General features: G+C 34.8%; 1 protein-coding gene across 2 annotated transcripts in view; it reads right to left on the bottom strand.

The window, feature by feature from the left end:
• The window catches only part of scap (SREBF chaperone), a 48,495-nt gene that overhangs the window by 7,873 nt on the left and 19,474 nt on the right, over positions 1-21,148 (bottom strand). For both annotated transcript variants that reach the window (XM_681493.8, XM_005158250.6), the window contains exons 8-20: positions 19,626-19,752; positions 18,974-19,086; positions 16,051-16,145; positions 15,850-15,948; positions 15,507-15,719; positions 11,680-12,044; positions 11,452-11,604; positions 4,907-5,108; positions 4,700-4,815; positions 2,366-2,861; positions 797-882; positions 620-702; positions 13-179 (exon numbers count right to left, since the gene is read on the bottom strand). In XM_681493.8, coding sequence (XP_686585.3) covers positions 13-179; positions 620-702; positions 797-882; positions 2,366-2,861; positions 4,700-4,815; positions 4,907-5,108; positions 11,452-11,604; positions 11,680-12,044; positions 15,507-15,719; positions 15,850-15,948; positions 16,051-16,145; positions 18,974-19,086; positions 19,626-19,752 — 2,315 coding nt within the window. The remainder of the gene's footprint in view (positions 1-12; positions 180-619; positions 703-796; positions 883-2,365; positions 2,862-4,699; positions 4,816-4,906; positions 5,109-11,451; positions 11,605-11,679; positions 12,045-15,506; positions 15,720-15,849; positions 15,949-16,050; positions 16,146-18,973; positions 19,087-19,625; positions 19,753-21,148) is intronic.

Raw genomic sequence — 21,148 nt, 5'->3', positions numbered from 1 at the left:
AAATGATCTTACCCTGACTGTATGGTCCTGGCTGCCGGTGACCACTCTGCCAGCAGCAGCTTTCAGCACAGTGATGGGTTTCTGATGGGCACACTGTACTGAGCGAGTGAGATGACAGCTGATTACATCCTCGCTGCTGTAACAGGGGGACGGTGGTAGACTACCTCGGCCTGGTGGTCCTGATGCAAAAATATATATCAGGTAAACTATTTTTTACATTTCCATGCCTTCTGATCTAATATATTTCCAGAAATTTACCAGTTCTTTTTTTAACATTGGGTCTGGAGTTCTAAAAACTATTTCCCTGAAATCACACATGCCGCAAAGAAAACTACAATAATAAAACTTTACCCAGACTTGATATATTTTTAATTCGCTTAAAATCTTTAATAATATCATGGTTTGTACGTACAATGAAATTCGAGGAGTTGAAGGATTTTTTTTAAAGTGCTATTTAGAGCATTTAGTGAACTGTCAAAAAATTACTTAAGTCAATGAGTATACATCACATTTCAATTTTCATTACATTTCCTGACACTACATTCCCTGATATTTGCAGGGTTTTTAAAAACAGAAGTGTTTTAATGTTCTTTGCCGAATACTTAAAGACATGCCTCACCTCGATATTGCAGCAACCCGAGTGGCTTGTTGATCTCCACTGTGAAAAAATCCAGTGAGCCATTTAATCGGGCTGCAACAATTCTGCAAAAGAAAACATCACTGTTAGCAGAAGAATGCAAGCTGGTGTGAAACTGGTGTGGCTTAGGCATGCAATTCATATTGCTGTGAAATGCACCTGTTGTTAAGAAAAGCCAAGGCTGTAATTCCAGAAACTCCATCTTCATTACTGCACCGTAAAGATCCCTCTACTGCATCCCACAGCTGGTAGAACAGAAAATAAAGAAGGTAAGTTAAAAACCCTAGCTATGAGCCCATCCAAAGTTCTGAATTTACATTATGCTTAAAAATAGAAATATTTATAAAGTGCAGTTTACATTTTCATGGGTTCAACAGAAGGAAAGTTAAGAAAACGAAGAAACTAGAATGATAAATGTCTTAAATGTCATTTCTTTATTAAAAAAATAAATAGGCTTTTCATTGATGTATACGTTGTTAGGATAGATCAATATCTGACAGAGAAACAACTATCAGAGAATCTGAGGTTTCAAAACATCAAAAACATGCAAATACTGACAAAACTGCCTTTAAAAGTTGTTTAAATTAAGTAATGAAAATAAATTAAAAATGAAATAAAAGTTAAAAACATATATTATATTATTTTATATATATTAAGTTTTTAGTTACGATACTCCTAATCATTCCAAATAAATCTTATTTTTTTTACTAAATTCTCAGCAGAAATAGCACACAATGTCCGCAGATTATGTCTGGCCCTAGTAACGAGTTTTGATACATTTACAGACCGAAATTTACTAAATATATAAAATGGAACACAATTTTTATTTAATACTCAAATATGTTTTTTTGCATGAAAGAAAAATTTATAATTTGAACCCATTAAATGCATTTTTGTCGTTTGCCAAAATCACCATAAGGTGGTGTGTTCCAGGGCAGGGTCACATATGAATAATATATATTTTTTTATCTTTTTTTCCTCTTTACACTTCAGTTCCACCTCAGACCAGTAGATAGCAAACCAGTTTACTGGTTAATCTAGTTATACAATCACATTATCTGTTGAGGAAAAATCCTAAGATGGTTTTGATGTGCATCAAGGAATTTATTCAGAAAATGTGTTTCCATCAAGTTCATGAACATAATATCTTTTAATCTGATTCAAAATGTACACCCAGTTGAGCACATTATTAGTATTTATGGGGATATTTGTACTTAAAAACGCTGTTTTTTATAAGAATCCTAAAATGTACATACAATTTTCAGCACATTTTTAAACAAAATAGTTTAATAACTGATTTATTTTGTCTTAGCCATGTTGACAGTACATATTATTTTACTAGACATCAAGATGCTGGTATTCAGCTTAAAGTTAAATTTAAAGGCTTAAAACTGACATTTAAAGGCTAGGTTGATAAGGCAAGTTAGGGTAATTAGGCAACTCATTGTATAACGATGGTTTGTTCTGTAGACTATCAAAAAACAAATATTGCTTAAGGGGGGCTAATAATATTGACCTTAAAATGGTTTTAAAAAAAATTCAACTGGTTTTATTCAAGCTGAAATAAAACAAATAAGACTTTCTCCAGAAGAAAAGATATTACAGGAAATACTTTTAAAAATTCCTTGCTCTGTTAAATATCATTTGGAAAATATTTGAAAAAGAAAAAATTATATTGGCTTTAACTTTAGGTATTTACGGTTAAAAAACATCACATCTTTCCCTCACCTCCAATTTTCCAGTGCTGCGGCCCGTAGCAATGAGGTTCCCCCTGAGCTCCATGGCCCACACTGAGCTGTCCCAGTCTGCACTGCTCTGTGGAGGGAGCTCAGGAGGCAGGACCGGCTGATCCCCGAGGCTGCGGCGTCTCTGCTGTGAGGCTGGAGGAGACGGAGGGAAGACCAACACTGGAGAGGGCTCATGCTCCTGGTACGCTTTCTCCACCAAACTCCCAAAGTCAAAGCCAGAGCCGCTCAGGGCCTGAGATGGAGGCAGCGCCCCGAAGTTGGTGTCGATGAGAGGCGTGAGGTCTGGTTGGTCTCCAAACAGTGCAGGACGAGCAGGGGTGGTCCTCCTCCTTATAGCGAAAATATCTACATCTGGGCCTCCCATCGCTCCTCCTGGTTCTCGAAAGTCTGTAGCTATTCCCTCTACTTCAAAAGCACTGATGTGATCCCAGCCATCACGGTGCTCCCAACAACCGTTGCTGCTGCTCCTGCGCAGGCTAACAGAGGACACAAGCATGTTAAAATACACAATACAGTAGTGGTCAAGGTGATTTTTTTTTTTTTATTATTGTGTAAGTTGAATTAAACCAGCAAGATATGATAAACAAGATACATTGGGAAGAGGAAAACACTAAACTTGTGTATGGTATTTAAATGAGAAAATGGTTTATGACAAAATATGGGTTTTATTTTACCATGCCAAAAAAGCATGGAAAGACTAACACACAATGAATACTGTATGATCAGTTAATCAGCATCTCATTGCTTGTTCTGCACATATTTTAAAAATGTTCCCACTTTAAATCCATGCAATTTGTTTTAGCATAACTTAAAAATAACTCTTTAAAACTTTAATAAACTAAATGTATGCACAAAAGACTGTAATAATATTAGTTATGAATAGACTATTGGTAAAAGTTTTATTGAGATGTATTATTAAAGATTGGATGTGTGATAGATCAATGGGTAGCTTTAGATTAAAAGAAAATCGGCACACTGCCACTTAACTGTAGCTCTCAAAAAATGTTTTAATGTCATGTTTCGAACTACATGGTCTTCATCAGGTGACCATCTCAATTTTTTTGAGAGGTAAAGTGGCAGTGCGTCGATTTTCTTTTGTTACGGTGTTTGTTTTTGATCGAGCACCAGCCTTTGAGATTCCTAGATGTGCGCACATTTCTTTTTCAACTGGGTAGCTTTGCATAAACAAAGGAAAACTAAGACCCATTTAAAATGTTTTTTTAAATGTAAGACATTTTAAGACTTTGCGCTGTAATAATAAAAAAAATCAACATCACAGGTAATATTATAGCAATATTTTAGTCACAGTAATATTTAAAAGAAAACATTTTATTGTAGCAATACTTCAATAAAAAAAAAAAAATATATATATATATATACATATATATATTTTTTAACGTTTTTTTATTTTATTTTATAAGAAAGTAAGTAGAGACAAGAATTCATGGGGAGCAGAGAGAGGGGTAGAATCGGAAAGGAATCAATCTCTGTAAGCATCTCAGTGCTATGTCGATGCACTAACCACTAACCACATCGACCATTTAAAAATGTTTACAATTTATATTATCATGTTTTTTTGTAATATTATCAAATAAATCCAGGACTAGTGGAAATAACAATTTTTAAAACAGTTAAAATGAATGTAAAATATAGTATTTTCCAGTGACGCAGTGGCGCAGTAGGTAGTGCTGTCACCTCACAGCAAGAAGGTCACTGGTTCGAGCCTCTGTGTTTCTGTGTGGAGTTTGCATGTTCTCTCTGCGTTTGCTTGGGTTTCCTCCGGGTGCTCTGGTTTCCCCCACAGTCCAAAGACATGCGGTACAGGTGAATTGGGTAGGCTAAATTGTCCGTAGTGTATGAGTGTTTGTGTGTGAGAATGAGTGTGTGTGGATGTTTCCCAGAGATGGGTTGCGGCTGGAAAGGCATGCGCTGCATAAGTTGGTGGTTCATTCCACTGTGGCGACCCCAGATTAATATAGGGACTAAGCCGAAAAGAAAATGAATGAATGAATGTAATATTTTATTAATTGTCTATATGCACATTTATTATTATATATGTAAAAAAAACTTTATTTTATATGTACATCATTAAAAATGCTGGGTTCCACAAAATCGATTTGTGTTGGGACAACATAAAAATGATCAGTTAACTTATTCGATTTTACGAATTAAAAAGGGTTGAACATAAAATAATTAAGTTGCCCCCCCCAAAAATATTTTAAACAAGCAGATTACAGTAAATATAATTTTTTGAGTGTACATTAATTGAACATTAAGCAGTCTGTCTATTTATTATAGTTATACATTTCCTTACCCTTTGTTGGGTATAACAGTGAGACAGTCTCCAGTCTGTGCGTCCCATACACGGATCTGTCCTGCCAGGCAACAGCTGGCCAGCAGCATGCCATCACTGGCCAGACACTCAATGTCCTGAAGAGAGGTGCCAAAAGATCTTTTAAATATCTCAAGACTGTATTTATGGAAAAATAAATTCAATCCTGCATGACTCCAGTCAACGTACCATACTGTGACCTCTCAGCAGCAGAGGGGAAATTTCACTGATGGGGGGTGAATATCCGTACTCATCGCAGGGCAGGTCTCCACGACGACGACGGCCATGGGGCACACCGTTCTGCCCATAGTTTCGAGGGCAGAGCACACGATACAGACAGAAGAGTAAGAGCACCAGCAAAACACCAGCGAAAAGCCCAAGAGCTGCCACTCTGCACAAACACACACACATTATAAAGCATAAGAGACTTGTAGTGATACAATGAAATTAGCTTGGTGGCTCGAAGTGACCTTTAGCATTAAAGAAATATGAGAATAAACAATATAAACAAAATAAATATTTAATAAATAAATAAATATATAAAGTAAATAATAGATATAATTGCTCTATAATATTAATTTAACATTATATACAAGAATGGGATTCATTTCGAGGGGAATTGGATAGTGCAAACAGTCAATCAGGAATTACATTGAACGATAGTAATGTAAATAAAAATACAGACTGTTATCATCATTAAAACTATGTTAAACCTTAATATTCAAAACAACAGTCTAAAACAACCTGTCCAATCGAGGCAAGATGTGCTTAAATACTGCCTATTTTTCCTTAAATGTGTCTATTGCAAAACAAATTAAATTACACACTTCACTGAAAATGCCCCAGTACACTTTTTTTGGTATTATCATTCATGAAGTGTGTGATACAGCCGTTTATGAATGTGAAAGGGTAACACTTTAGTTTAGGTCACAATTCACAGTATTACCAAACCATTAACTAACACTAGTATCTTAATAATCTACTAATTATTAATAGCTGTTTATTAATAGTTAGTCAGGTAGAAGTGGGTTTTGGTTTAAGGTAGGATTAGGGATTCAGAGAATAAGATCATACCTTATTAGTACTTAAAAACAGTTAATATCTTGATAACAGGCAGGTAGTTAATAGCGTGAATTGTAACCTGAACTAAAGTTTTACCTGTGAATGATCTGCATAGTTTCCCTCATTTAAAAGCAGACACTGGAGTTTATCAGAACGGACTGACTCTGATCTGCCTGAAATGAGTCGTCAGTAATTCCAGTCTTAGCCCAATTTGCATAATGCCAACCCTATGGTCTTCACTGGCCGCCAATGTGTGTGCACTTTGCTCTCAAACACAGTAGTTGTAACTGAGACCTTGAAGAGTTTGCTTTGTGACTGAATCGATATGGAAAAGCCAACACCATTGTGTTCACATCAGGGAACTCATGATAAAACGATGATTATCAAAATACAGTTGTCCCTCAATAAAATGATAACATGTTCAGGAAATGTTTGGTATGACATACTTATAAAGGCGAAATATTTAGCTCTCCAGTAAAATTGTAATACTTTTTCACTTTTTCACATTTTATTGTTTAATTTGAGGATTTTTTTCACAGCAATTCTTATTTCTTGTAGTTTGGCTGAAATAAAATATTTGAATAAAAAATAACAATATTATTTTCCACCTTGAGTAATAATAGTGAACATAATTAGCCTAGTAAAGCCTTTAATTAGCTCTTTAAGCTAAATACTGTCTATATATATCTATACCAAGTTAAATATTATGTTCTGTCATCATGGCAAAGATGAAAGAAATTCGTTATTAAAACAATTATGTTTAAAATGTGTCTCAGCTAAACAACACTAGGTAAAAATGAAGAGTTAATAAAAGGAGTTGATAGTTAATAGGAACTAATAAATTGTCTTCAACTGTTTAAGCTTCCTTGTGGAACTAAATGGCGCTGGTTTGTTTACAAGCAGATAGTCCTTATATCGATCATGAAACAGCTCTAAAGGGAAATGCTCAAAATGTAGGGAACAACCTAAATATCTCTGATTTAGCTGAAAGCAGGATGAAACAGTGCTGACTTGACATAGATATCAGCATCCCTGATAAATACATCAATTAAATAATTGAATTAATGAAATATTAGACATTATATGAGACCTCTAAAACAAAATGAAAAGAATTTATTAATGTACCAACCTCTTAAACATCAGATCAGGGTGAGTGTTTACAACATGCAATACTATGCTTACATGTCATGCTGCTTACTCTAATGGAAAATATGTTGTATTTCTCGTAGTCATTTTAGTGCACGAAAGTAAAATTTCTATCATTACAACTGATTTAGCTTTTGGTTCCTTTCCTGGACTATGATCATTTGAGGATGAGCCCTCAGATTTCATTTAAAGGGCACCTATTTTAACCCTTTTTCAAGGTCTGTAAAGTTTCAGCCCAAACACCAGTCAGATTATATATTATACCTTTCAGAATATTTGGAATTTTTCTGCTCTAAACAATATGTAGCTGTTTTTGTTGCCTTAGTCTTAATGCTAGTTCTCTACGCCCACCGTTCCCACCTGCCTGTCAGTGTGTCTAGGTCTCCGACTCCGTCAGATAAACAGCACAGTGACAGACATGAAGGAAACCGATCGCATGCTTGTGAGAAATACTACAGTGAGAACTTTCCCAATGATTATTTGATGTATTTGTTATGGAGTTAATTCAAGCTTTACTGCAATGTTGTTACAAAGTTCACACACACACACACACACACCCACACACACACTGCAAGCGTTTAACATTGCATGTTAATATACACTGCTGCACGGACATCTGTTATGTTAATGTGCAAAATAAACCTGATTTAACGTCCACAACCCAGGATCTTTTATAACTGTACTTACATGCGGTTGTGATGATAAAGATGGTAAAATCACTATAATTCATAACAAACATGCACTGTTGATGAAGATTGATAATCTATAGACAGCGAGCTAAACAGATCGTTTAATCCCAGTTGCTTTGCGCATGTCCTGTCTTGTTGACAAGATTATACGTGTTAAAACGGAGACATGTTAATACGCGGATGTCAATAAATTCGGTGAGTGGGGAAACCGCACTCCTATATCACATTGCAGTCAGCCTCAAAATGGGAGGAATTTGGATCCTATTTTAATATCAGGAAATTCAAAAAGAGATATATTGTCTTTATGTTACTGCAATATAACTGTGAACACACTATACCTAGAGACAGTGCTGTACAAACAAAATACAAAAATAATTTTCATCCTAGTCCTACTTTAAAGTATTTTAATTTGTGTTTCGAATATGAACAAATATGTAAAAAGAATTGTAACAACTTAGTAATTAAGTAATAAAAAAATTTCTTTTTTGGCTGAACCAAATCTTTAAAGTGCCACATTAGTGGGCCAATAAATCAATTTAAAGCTGGCATTTGAACCCTCTTAAACTGGAACTTAAACCCTCGCAAAACAAGTCCCTCTAGAAATTCCAGTCAACACACTTCCACAAATGGGAATTCTAGGTAAACAAGATCTCAGTTTGTGCACTCAGTGTTGATGTTTTCCTTACGGAGTAAAAACAGTAAACAGAAAACGGTAAACGCAGGCAGGGGGCCAGGCTTTAAAAAAAACCTGACCTATATCCATCTGATGCGTATCTAACCACCATAACAACAACCTCAAAGATAAAAGCAAAGCCTTGAAACAATGACCTTCAATGCCGCAATCAGAGTGTGTTTGTTTAAGAACAAGGCTATTGTTTGTCTCTGCAGTCGCATAGTTGGACCTTTAGTGTGTGCTAATATGCAATATGAATGAGGGCTTGTTGTTAATCAGTAACAGTTCCATGTATAAATGAGAAATGTAGGTGTTTGTTTGCTTAAAAGAATATTTTGGCCATGAGGTTTAAAACCTCTTGACATTTGTTCACAGAAAGAGCACAAAGGGAAGCGGTAATGCACGTTTTCTGAGTAAAGTCACTGAGCAACTTACAGATTAGCAATGAATGACTGCTGTCTGATCTATAAATACAACAAGGTGTGAAACCAACAAAGAAATTCCATTCCGATTCATAAAACCCTCTGATAAGCACACAAAGAGCGGAGGAGTTTTAGAAAAGAGAAGGGAGGCTTTATTTATTGTAACACGACAAGCCTGGTGAAATGTGTTTCTGTGATATACCATAACCACAAATACAATTGTTAAAAACTAATATTACTAACTAATATTTCTCAAGAAAATGTAAGTCTTCTGATTTTTACTAGCCTTGTCAAAAAACAAGCTAAATTAAAGATATGTTAAATAAAAGTCAAACAATAAGAAAAAATATGTAAAATATAAACAATAAACAATGTGGGAGTGAAATTGAGAATCTGAGGGTATTTTTTGTTACTTTTATGCTTTCTTTAACGCAGTGCCACAGGCTGGTGTGTGATACTTAAATTTGACTCATAATGAAAGACAATAAAATTAATAAAATTTTAATAAATGTAAATCAAAACAATCCATTCAGAATTTTGAGGTCACTAAGATTTTGTCTGAATAGTTTTTAAAAATCTCTGAATTTTTTAGTAATATTAATAATGGTTTTATTCATATATTTTTTAAATTATTTCAATTTCTTCCAAATAGAAAATATTATAAATTATAATAATTTTTAATAAATAAACATAATAATAAACAAATAATAACTTTTCCGATTTATTATAAACTACTATTATTAACTCTTCTGAAGCAGGGTTTCTGCAGATATCATAATGTCAAATTTAAGACTTTAAGACCTTAAGACCATCAAGTATTAAATTTAAGACCTATATTACAATATCAAAAACACGCATATACAGACAAATTGCAAAATCCCAAAATTAGTGGCAAAATATATGTAACCAAATTGAACGGTACAAAAGGCATGTCAGATGCGTCACATCGCGCAACTTACGAAACGTAAGAGGCTTTTAAACTGGATGCGTTCGCCATTGAGATATTCTTTTAAATGACAGCGGGTGGTCAAAAGAAACAGACAGTAAAATCAGACGGATAAACAGAGAAGTAGAAAGTTTCCTGGACCCAGTCATATAATTAATATCACTAAAGATTTTTAAACAAATTGTTTTTTATTATTTCTATAATTTATTATAATAATTATAAGAATTTTTAAAAACCATTCAAGATTTTCTAAATCAAACTTTGATGCATCATTGTTATTAAAATTAAATATTAAATGGCAACAGAACATGAGTTGCTCTACAATTGTTTTTTTTGTTTTTTTATGGCAAATTATGCGACTCTGCGTGAACCGTTCGCACGAGTTTCAAAAAATTTTGTGAGCTCCACCAGCCGAATTCATGTCGCACGAACCCAAATTGAACCTCAGCAAACATATGGATGATGTCACATTCGCCGTGCGTATTGAGTTTAACAACAGAAAACTGATTGGCTATTGCATGTTGGTCTCATTTGTAGTTGTAATACTGCAAATTACAATTGGACAAGTGAAACTACATGAACTACAACACCACGAAAACCAAGCAACAACTACAGAAAAAGAATTTAAATAAGCATTACATGTAGCGTTACATGGACATCGGAAAAAATAAGACCTGTGCAAAAATATTTAAGACCTAGAACCACGATTTTTAAGACTTTTTAAGGCCTTAAATTTAGAATAAAAATATTAAAATATTAGACTTAAGATTCCGCTGAAACCCTGTGAAGTTATAAATATTGCCAATGTGCCATCAAAACGTTGACATGTTTATCATCATTACATGTTATCAAATTATGGTTTACTGAAATGCGGAAATATAAATAGGAAATCCAGAGAAACTGGAAGTATTTAAATACTGTTCTTTTATAAACCACATTTATCCACAATTTTTCCAAATACAATCTTTGAAGAGTAATGTTTAAAAATGAAGTATTTAAATATGAAAATATTATAGAGGAAATAATGGAGATTTATTATTACAGTTGGTCAGACCAATAAATGTATTATGACAAACATTTATTGTTTTAACACCAAAAAAATTTTTCATTCATTTATTCATTTTCGGCTCAGTCCCTTTATTAATCCGGGGTCGCCACAGCGGAATGAACCGCCAACTTATCCAGCATGTTTTACGCAGTGGATGCCCTTCCAGCCGCGACCCATCTCTGAGAAACATCCACACACACATTCACACTCACACACTACGGACAATTTAGCCTCCCCAATTCACCTGTACAGCAAGTCTTTGGAGTGTGGGAACCCCCGCAATTGCAGGGAGAACATGCAAATTCCACACAAAAAATGGCCCAGCCGAGGCTCGAACCAGTGACCTTCTTGCTGTGAGGCGATAGCACTACCTACTGCGCCAATGCGTTGCCAATAATAATTTTTCTAAATTATTATTATAAATATTATTTTTAACTATTATTACCTCTGCTGAAGTTGTTAATGTGCTACCAAAATATATGTTTATTATCATTTGGAAGAAATGTCATAAAATTTGTGTTTTTCTGAAATGCATAAATATAAATAGGAAATCCAGAGAAACTGGAGATATTTTTTTTCATAAGCCACCTTTTTCCATAATTTAATATAATTTAATTTAAATAGTAATGTTTAAAAACAAAAACAAAGCATGAATGAATCTTTTTGCCTTTTGCTGCCCAAGCTATGGATTAATTCAGCCTTTGTAAAATCAGCTTAAGCTCTTAAACAGCAGAAGTGAGAGACTGACTTGTAGAGTGTGAGGTCCGTCTGCAGATCAGAAGTCTTGATGCTGGGAGGAGGAGGAGGAGCGTGCTGTGTGTCCTGCGGGTGCCGAGTGTCTATGGCCTCCTGTGGGCTCAGATGAAGCGTCACGGGGATGACTGGAAGAATGCTGATGTACCTGAGGGCATCGGAGATGTGCATGAGCACAAGCTGGAACACAGACAAACTTTAACAAACCTTACGAAGAGCGCACCTTTTTGCAAGAGTGATGTTGTAATAGCTGAAGAGTGAGGGCCAGTGGCGGAAAGAAAGCCTCCTCCACAGCTCCTCATCTTCGGAGCCCCAGGTGATCTGAGGGCTTGAGACGGGGGCGACTCCTGGACGGGCTGCTCGGTGGCCCTGGGACTGGTTTTCGGGAAGAGGAGTGGGTTCAGGGGCAGGGAGGACGCTCAGTGTGCTGGTCGGGTGTCCGCCGGGAAATACTGGAGCAACACCCAGGTGAGGAGGAAGCCCTGCCTCTCCAAGAGGACTCTGCTCGGATACTTGGGCTGCAAGGAAAGTCCTCAGACCAGCAGGGTCAGTGTAGACCAAGATTCCAATCCAGATTACAGTGCCAACCTATTAAACACATCAGCAACAATATTAGATCACATTACAAATAATATTAAATTAAAGTGAAAATACATTTTAGAATAGCGTTAATTTATTAGTTTAGAAAAAAGGCTTTTGCAAAGGATTTAGGCCTAATCCCAATTCTATTTTTGTACCCTACCCCTTCCTCTTGGGCCTTACAACTGAGGGTTAAGGGGAAGGGCTTCAAAATTTACCCCTAAGAATTGGGACAGCACTACACCACCTGCACACATCATCATATGTCCTCGCGATCTCCTGCTTCATGTGTGTTTTTTTTTTGGTATTTATCTTGAGGAAATCACTGAAGGTATATATTATGTTATCATAACGATCTAATGTGGCAATAAGATCGTAACTGTACTGTGTATTTACACAGTGGGCATATTCATCTATGTAAACACACCAAAAACAACATTAATATTATAGCAAACACTGTAAAATCCCAATTGACAGTCACTAGACATTACTGAAAGGGTATTCGAGTGTCAGAATGCTGTGAGACTGCTGTACAGGAGTTATTAATAGGGATTATAGATTGCAAAATTTTGCGGGTTTTTTTTTTTTTTGCGTTTTTTTTTTTTTTTTAAAGCATGACAGTAAAACATGAACGCAGTTATGAATATATTAAAACATACGTTTGTTTGTCGTAAAAATTCGTAATAATGACAAAAAAGACTAATTTGTGGATCTCCTTACTTCCGGGTTCAGCAATACTGAAATTTTCTTACCCCTTGATTTCAAGTGTGGTCCTGAAAATTTTTTTTCGAAGGGCTATTCACCACTTCCCCTTAGCTCTACACCTTTAAGCTAAAGAGAATTGGGACACACCTACCCCTTGGCGTGCACCGCAAAACGAGGGGTAGGGGTAAGGGGAAGGGCTGAGGGGTAGAATTAGGATTGGGCCTAAATTTGTTTAAAAATACAGTAAAAAAAAACACTGTAATATTGTTAGATATTAATATAATCCAAACAAATGGTCTCCTGTTATCTTGTAAAATTATATTTTGGTCCTGAGTGCTAGGCTGAATATTCACTGGGTTTCTACAGCTTTCATCAATTCAAATTTTAAGACCATTATAAATGGAATTGCAGACTTATACAAGGCTAAAAGGTAAGATTTTTTTTTCTGATGGCCCAGTTAAAACATAAAAAAATTACAAATGCTGTTGTAAGGAAGATAATTAAACCATCTTACTAAATAGTTAAAGGTGCCGTAGGTGATCTGCTAAAATGCTAACCGCTTAGCATAGTATCTTTGTACGGCAGTGAGAGACTGTATTTCAAAGCCACGCCTCTCGAAATCGTGAACGCGTGCACCATGTTACAACAGCAGACACTAGTTCATGTCATTCGCCAGTTAGTTAGTGTTTGGCCGCCCAGGCGGCGTGCAGGAATTACATTAAGCCATATTTACATGCTATTCCAGAACGAATATTCAGAGAAGCGTGGAATACAGTATAGGAAGGCAAAATGAACAAATGTGAATATAAAAGCAACTTCAGCTCAATAAAGCAGGCTAGGCAAAATATTGCTACTTACTGATGTTTTGTTGTTAAACTAAATAAAAATCTACATTATTGTTGCTGTCAAAGGTCCCTTATAAAACTGAAAATTGTTAAATCAATCTTTTGCCGGGAGATTTTTAGTGGCTGAACAACAATGTGCATATAACCCATTCATAACACAACACAATCTAATATAAGCTTAGCCTGACTAAAATAGTTTTAAAACAGAACATTACCTGTCTAACAGTAATACTTCAGCTATGGTGTCTTCCTTCCTCCAGCGTGCAAAAGTAACTCCAATATTGATTCAGGATTTTCAAAACATTCTATTCAGCATTTGATTTCACTGCATCAGTGATTGTTTCGTGAATGCGCAGCGCTCATGCAGGCAGGCACACGTGAATGGCTAATATGCATGAACGGATGCGCAGAAGTCCGAATCTACATATGCTGACAGACAGTTTGGGCTACTTATAGGAATTATGCCAGATGTCAGAATGACAATATTTAATTGGATGAAAATTTTTACATTTTAAATTTGTTTTATGTCTCCCCAGAATATAAAAATACAGATAAACACATATATCATTTACTGCAATCAGTACTGTTGGACTGTAGAGAGACTTTAAACCAGCACAACAAAAAATGTTTCTGAAGACAATCACCTACTGCACCTTTAACAAATAAACTTGTCACATTTTTATTGAGATGGAATGTAAGTGATTGAGTGTTGACCCAATTGGATAGCTATACATAGGAAAATTAAGACCTGTTTAAAATGATTTAAGACCTACATCACAATATTTCCATGAATTTAAGACTTTTTAAGGCCCTGAAGATTCAGCAGTCATTAAGCAGTGTTTAGGATTATTGGATAAATAAAAACTAACATTTAAATTCATATTTTAAAAAAAAATTCTAGTTCTACATCAGTATCACTTTTTAATCGATTTCTATTCTGTACTTTTAGAAGGAAAAAAACATAATTCTAATAAATTATAATAATTATTAATAATTATGTTTCTCTCTCTCAATCAAATATAAATTAATAATTGTTTCTCTCAACAAAACATAAATATATAATTGTCTCTCTAAATAAAACATAAATGTTTAGTTGTATAATGCATTATACTAACTATAGTGATATTAATATAGACTATTATACTATTATTATACTAACTGTATAATTTATATATATTTTTTTATTTGTTGCATTGATTACTTCTATATTTCAAAGTTTTAAGCCAATTTGGAAAAGATATTTGTCCCTCATGGTTTGTCATCATTTGCTGAAGTTTTCTTTCTTGAAAACTCTCGCCTCTGGCTTTCTTAGTTATCAGAGGAGGTGCTCTTTAGTAGGTCGTCCTTCAACAGTGACATTCATATTGAACTGAACTGAATCTACTAAAGTAAACCACGCTACATTCTTCCATTACTCTGCTACATGCATGACATGCTGATTATGTCCCACAAACTGAAAAAATATTATTTTTAAAAAATATTTTTTTCTTAACAAAAAAGGTATATGAAAGTGTGTTTTATAATCCTAGATATTTGAATGTTTAATCTGTTTTAAATGTTTTAATATTATTGTTATTTAAAATAGCTTAATTTTTTTTAAGTTTTTAAAAGTTTTAAAAGGTGCTACATAAAAATAAATTATTATTATTATTATTAGAATTCACATTGTATAAAAAATACAGTAATTAAAGCATTTGTTTAAAATAAAAAGGCATTGTCAAAAGTAAAGAAACATCTTAAATGCCACTTGATTAACTGAATGCATGTTTGCTGAATAACAACTTTAATTTCATTAATTAATCAAAAAATAGTAATAACTAGACCCCAATCTTTTGAACAGTAGCATAACTGAAACATGTTCTTTTATTATTAACAGCACAGAACAATAACATCAAATTTTTTCAAATCAATCATTATTTACCATAATAATCCGCTGTGCCAGGCGAGTGCGGGCTAAGAAATACACCACCCTCAGCCTCTTGGGCAAGCGGAGGTTGCGAAACGCTGGAGTCTGCAGAGTGATGGTGTGTGGTGAGGGACGAGGTGGTGGAGGCGTCTCCCGGGGACGTAAAGTGCCCGGTTTAGGAGGAGGCATCCCTGCTTCTGCTGGCAGACGTCTGTTGAGATCAGCCAACTGTTGTGGCAGAGACATCAATGTGAGGGAAAAGATAACAAAACGGAATGTTCAGTACACCGTATTTGGCTGATTTATGAATATGTCAAGGAGTTGTGAAAGAAATGTTCCCTGTGTGGGCGTTTCTCACCTCCATGCGGCGGATGTCAATAGACAGCACAGTGGTGAAGAAAAACATCTGAAGGAAGAAATCGGACACCAGACCCACCACAGCAAACAGACAGAACTCCTACATGCACAGGACAACAGGGGGAAAGGTGTGAAGCGTTTGCAAACTGACATAATGCAACTACTGCTAAGAGTAGGTTGCATACTTTTGTTGCATACTCACCTGAATAGCTGGGACAAATGTGAAGTATCCAATGAGGATGATGCACAGCTCAGTGGCCATATTCTTCATGATTGACCAGCTCTCGTTGCTCAGACCTTAATGGAAAAACCAAAGTATGAAAATAAATTATTTTGCACAACTTACTTTATACTTTTATCAATCTATGAAAAATTAGTAGGGGCTCAAAGCAATATTTGAAAGTATTTAAGTACTTAAGTTTAATCGAATCCTTACTTCAAACAATATTGCCTGCAATAATTTTCCACTAACAGTCAAACTAGGTACACCTTTTTGACTGTGTACTTGTCTATCTGTGTCTACATGTGTGTAATGTGTGTTTTTCTTTACATATTTATTATCTTTCGTGCATTTATAGTCTTTAACATACTTATTGTCAACATTGCTAATAGTAAATTGTTTTGTTTTTGGAGTATGTCATTGTATTTTGCACTGTCTAAAGCCAGCACCTAAACTTTTCACTCATCACACGCTGTTGATAACAATAAAAGTGATTTGATTTAAGGATGTAAAAGTCTAATAAAATAAGCAAACAGTTTTTACAAAGTGCAAAATTACAAAAGCTTATTTATTATGTTAGGTTTTTATAGAACTTTCTGATGTTTCTAGCAGAAGTGTCAATGTACAGAGTATAAACAGAAATCAGAGAGTGAAATTCAATACCTTTTAAGACCTTTTTAAAAGACACTTTCCATACATTTTAAGATCTTATAACCACTTCAACTAGAAACAATGGCGAACATTTTACTTACAATATATTTACTAAATATTAATGTAAGAAACTAATCCAAAACTAAAACATTACTTATACACTAAATAAAAATCTATTAAATCTAGCTAATTCAGCAGGTTTGCGCCTAACTGCAGAAATAATGGTGTTGCCTTTGTTACTGCGGTAAACAAAACAGGATGATGCCAAATCTAGTAGGATTTCATTGATTTCATAATCTAGAGAGCATCCTGATATTCACAGATTTAGTTCAGGCAAACTTTAGCATAAAACCATAAATGGCATAATCTAAATGCTATAAAAATTAATACCTTGCAAAAAAGCATTTAAGACTTTTTAATGGCATTAAATTTCTCTACATTGATTTATCAGACCCCTCGGACACCCTGATGTAACATAATTTTATTCTGCATTATTTCAACTGTGATGTTTGAATGATAAAATAAAAGAAACTGAATTCAACTTTACTCAATCAATTATAAATGCATATAAAATTTTTTAAAAAGTTTAAAAGTTTTTTAGGTATGTTAATAAAAAATAAATAAAGCATGTGTGTGCAAAGCAGTATTTTATGTATAAATCATACATGTCCCAATAATAATTATATATTTAGATATTATTATTTCTTTTTTTTTAACTGGGTAAAAAATTCTGAAAAAACAAAACAAAAAAAAAAACACAAAAATTCAATTTTGGGTACATATTCAGATATTCAGGGCTCAACAATAAGGACTCCCTGATGGCCTGGGTCAGCTTCAGAGACACTCAGGACTGTGGACTGGATCGTTACTGGCCCGATCGACTTAAGTTTAATTTGTCTGCGACAATTTGTCAATAGGGTATATGCACAGCTAGTGTTTCTTCCCATACTAATGAACTTCCGGTGAACAGTTATTGTGACTTTTTTTCCATTTTATACGGTTCCTTTTACAGCATCGATGTTGTAATGTAATTAAAATAAAATCAGTTAAATAGATTTGCCATTCATTTAGTTGCTCAATTGTAAAACGAGACAAAAAGCCGTTTATTCGCACGCACCCATCAGGATCGGCAAGCTATCGCAGAAGCTCCATTGAATATACGCGGGTAAAATAAATGTTCCTATTTTATTTAAGACATCGGGGAAATTTTTTATTTAATGCAGTGCTTTTTGTACAATTTGAGACTGACTTTAAATGGAATATCACACAGCTAGTGGAGATTATTTTTTAAAGAAAACAGACCTTAAATGCGCCGATTTTGTAATGCCATACAGTTCACTGGAAGCGTTTAACCCAGGTTAGCAGGTCTGAAGTTGTAAACATCATATTGCTTTTCAGTTCCTCATATTTGCATAGATGTTGTGAGCATGTTATTTTTTCCGTAACCTGGTAAAAATAAGTATAGCGAAGAGACTAAAACATCAAATTATGAGGCTAACATATTGGAAGCAGACATTTATGTGGGTACTACATGATGAAACCAATGTAAGTGAGGTTTTGCACAGTTTACCGTTAGTTTGGCAAGTCATCCACCTTTTTGTTAAATAAAACTGCAATAAAGTACCTAATAATACCAAAATACCATGTCATGGAATATCTAAAGCTAGGAAAAATGACATATTTCACCCAAGGCTCAAATAATAGACTCTTAAAAGTGTGAAGGCCATTTCTGTCATATTTTGAGAACATATTAATTCCAAATACTTGAATTGTAATGGCCCTCCCCTCAACTTGCCGCTAAATCTATTAATTTTATTATTTATTTGTTTATTTATGATTGATTATTATTATTTCCTTTTGTATTATCTACTGTTTGTTTCGCGTACTTCATTCTTGTATACAATTCAGTTTCTCTGTTACGATCTTCAGTTTTTTTCTATTTAATAAAAAACTTGTCTACTACTGCAGTAAAGTACCCGCAAATTTTCCATACTGCTCTTTTTGTTGGCATAGCAATTTTGCTCAATAATCATTTATTAAATTTGTTTAAATATTTAAATTCTAGATTCACACAAACAAGTTATTTTTGACACAATATTGAATATATGTGGCTAAGAGATAGCTATTAATGTTTTGTGTGTGCGTGGGGGGGGGGGGGGGGGGGGGAACCACTGGCTTGACCGGGCCAGTCAAAAAAATCCTTAGCGTTGAACCCTGATATTGTAACAGAGCAGATTATTGCATCATGCCTGACCTTGAGCGATACGCAGTTTGACTTCAAGGTCGACAGGCGTTGACACGACAGACTTGGTGAGGACTAGAACATTCTCCAAACCAATTACCACCACAAGGTAGGGGAAGATTTCCCTGAAAAACAGCAGCAGATAAGACAAATAAGATTTTAAAAGTCAACCAAAACCAACTAGAGAGTGTGAAAATATTTACACAACAACACAGCATTTAGTAAAAAAATTAAATGCATGAAATATGAGGAATGAATACACTAGCCAAACAGAAACACATCCACTCAAGTCAAATAACATACAATTCTGTTAATAATCCATTGTATGCTGGATCAATATGATGTTCGCATGTGGCCCAGATATTGTGTTTGCGCTGAACGTGAGCGAACCCAAATTTGTTTGGACAGCTTGAACTCACACCACTGTGACTTTAAGTCCATACATGCAGTCTTATAGGCTGGCTGAAGACTATCCCTGCCCACTCAAACACTTGTTGGCTATCAAATGTCAATTTTATCAACTGGTTATACATCAACCTGCTTCAAGATCAAAAGTGAATGTTTTATACGTGAGGGATTAAGTCAACAGCAGGCCAGTCATGTTTATGCACAGAATCAGGCTAGTAGTGTGTGAACAAAAGGTGTGTTTTGGCTGAGCTCCTACCCTCCGTTCAGTGTAGGTGTGAGGCCAAACAAGGTGCAGAGTCCCACTGACATGAGTAGAGAGCTGAGGACCGTCACCACCGCAGCCAGCGCCAAACCCCATTTTGACCTCACCATGTCAATCTTTCCTGGGATGTCAGAGTGAACAAGTATTAGCTGAAGTGTTTTTGCCACTAGCACAATAATGACTTCCTTCAGCTTTAGTATACACGTGCAAAACTTTAAGATTTTTCATTAGTTTTAGTTTTTATTTCATTTTAACTTTTTGTTTTCTAATTCAGATCGTTTAAATTAGTTGTTAGAGGCAGATTTACTAGTTTTTATTAGTTTCTATATTTTGAAATTGCTTAGTTTTAGTTTCAGTACTAGTAAAAAAAAACTGTTTTACTTTTTTATTGTTTATAAAACTAGAATATTTGTTAGGTGCAAGATACAAAATCATCAGAAAATTGTATAATAACTAAACCATAGATATGTTTTTGAAATCTGTATTCAGAGGACACTTGACCACTACCATCTACCCATCCTCAAATTCAAACACAACAGCCCACAAGATAGCAGGTCTAAGTACCATTCAATATGTGTGCTTCTGGGGTTAGATACACAGGTACAATTCTCCCATGTTAATTGCTCCCAATTTAGTCAGCAATCATAATTTCAGTCTGTTAAAACATCACTATGATCTAAAAAGTTTCTTAAAATGAATGTTTGCAACCAAACTGAAGTATGATTCACTTATTTAAATTCCATTACGATTTTCTGTCATTCTGTTATTTATTTCTGTGAAATAAACGTATGTTTCGTCAGATCCTCTTATTTAATCCCTTTGTCTACCCGTGCTGCAGTTGTTCAAGTTTATTTCAATCCCAGCAGGCTATCATGTACTGTTTGTGTTCGGTTTACTGAATCACACATGAGCATTAATATGAGTACACCAGTTCTCAAATCCGATCTCTGTGTAAAGTTACTGTTCTAATAATTGGGCTTGATCTGGCCCATGGCAACAGGAGTCCAAGGTGCCGTACGGCTCAAAAACCTAGCATCGCGAAGTAAATAGATTTACTTCTAAAAGGCTTATGTATTAAATATATTTACAAAGACTAAAATGAAGGATGTTTTTGCTATAATTTTAGGTAGTTTCAGTAAGTTTTGCATGTACACAATGCAGTTTTAGTTAGTTCTAGTTTTTAAAAAGAAATTATTTCATTTAACGAAAATGTTTTTTTAATTCTAGTTTTTGTTTTTTTTCCGTTAACTCTAATAACCTTTGTGCAAACCTCTGATGGAATGAGGGTACATGGACACATTCTTGACGCTGAACGTGCTGTTCTTAGGATAAATGCTAGGCCAGACTGAAAACCCCTTTGGCAAATGCTCAGTTGGAAATCTGTTACGCTAATCCAAAAGCTTTCTGCTGCCAATTTGTCGTTTTGTCTACAGGCACCTGGCAACATGGCAAATTTCAACACTTCCTAATGTTATTAAAACTTTGCAGAATAATCCATAGAAAAAGAAAAATACAAG

This window comes from Danio rerio, chromosome 16 (genome assembly GCF_049306965.1).
Source record: "Danio rerio strain Tuebingen ecotype United States chromosome 16, GRCz12tu, whole genome shotgun sequence".
Classification (NCBI taxonomy): domain Eukaryota; kingdom Metazoa; phylum Chordata; class Actinopteri; order Cypriniformes; family Danionidae; genus Danio; species Danio rerio.
This window is presented reverse-complemented; position numbering and strand designations above follow the sequence as displayed.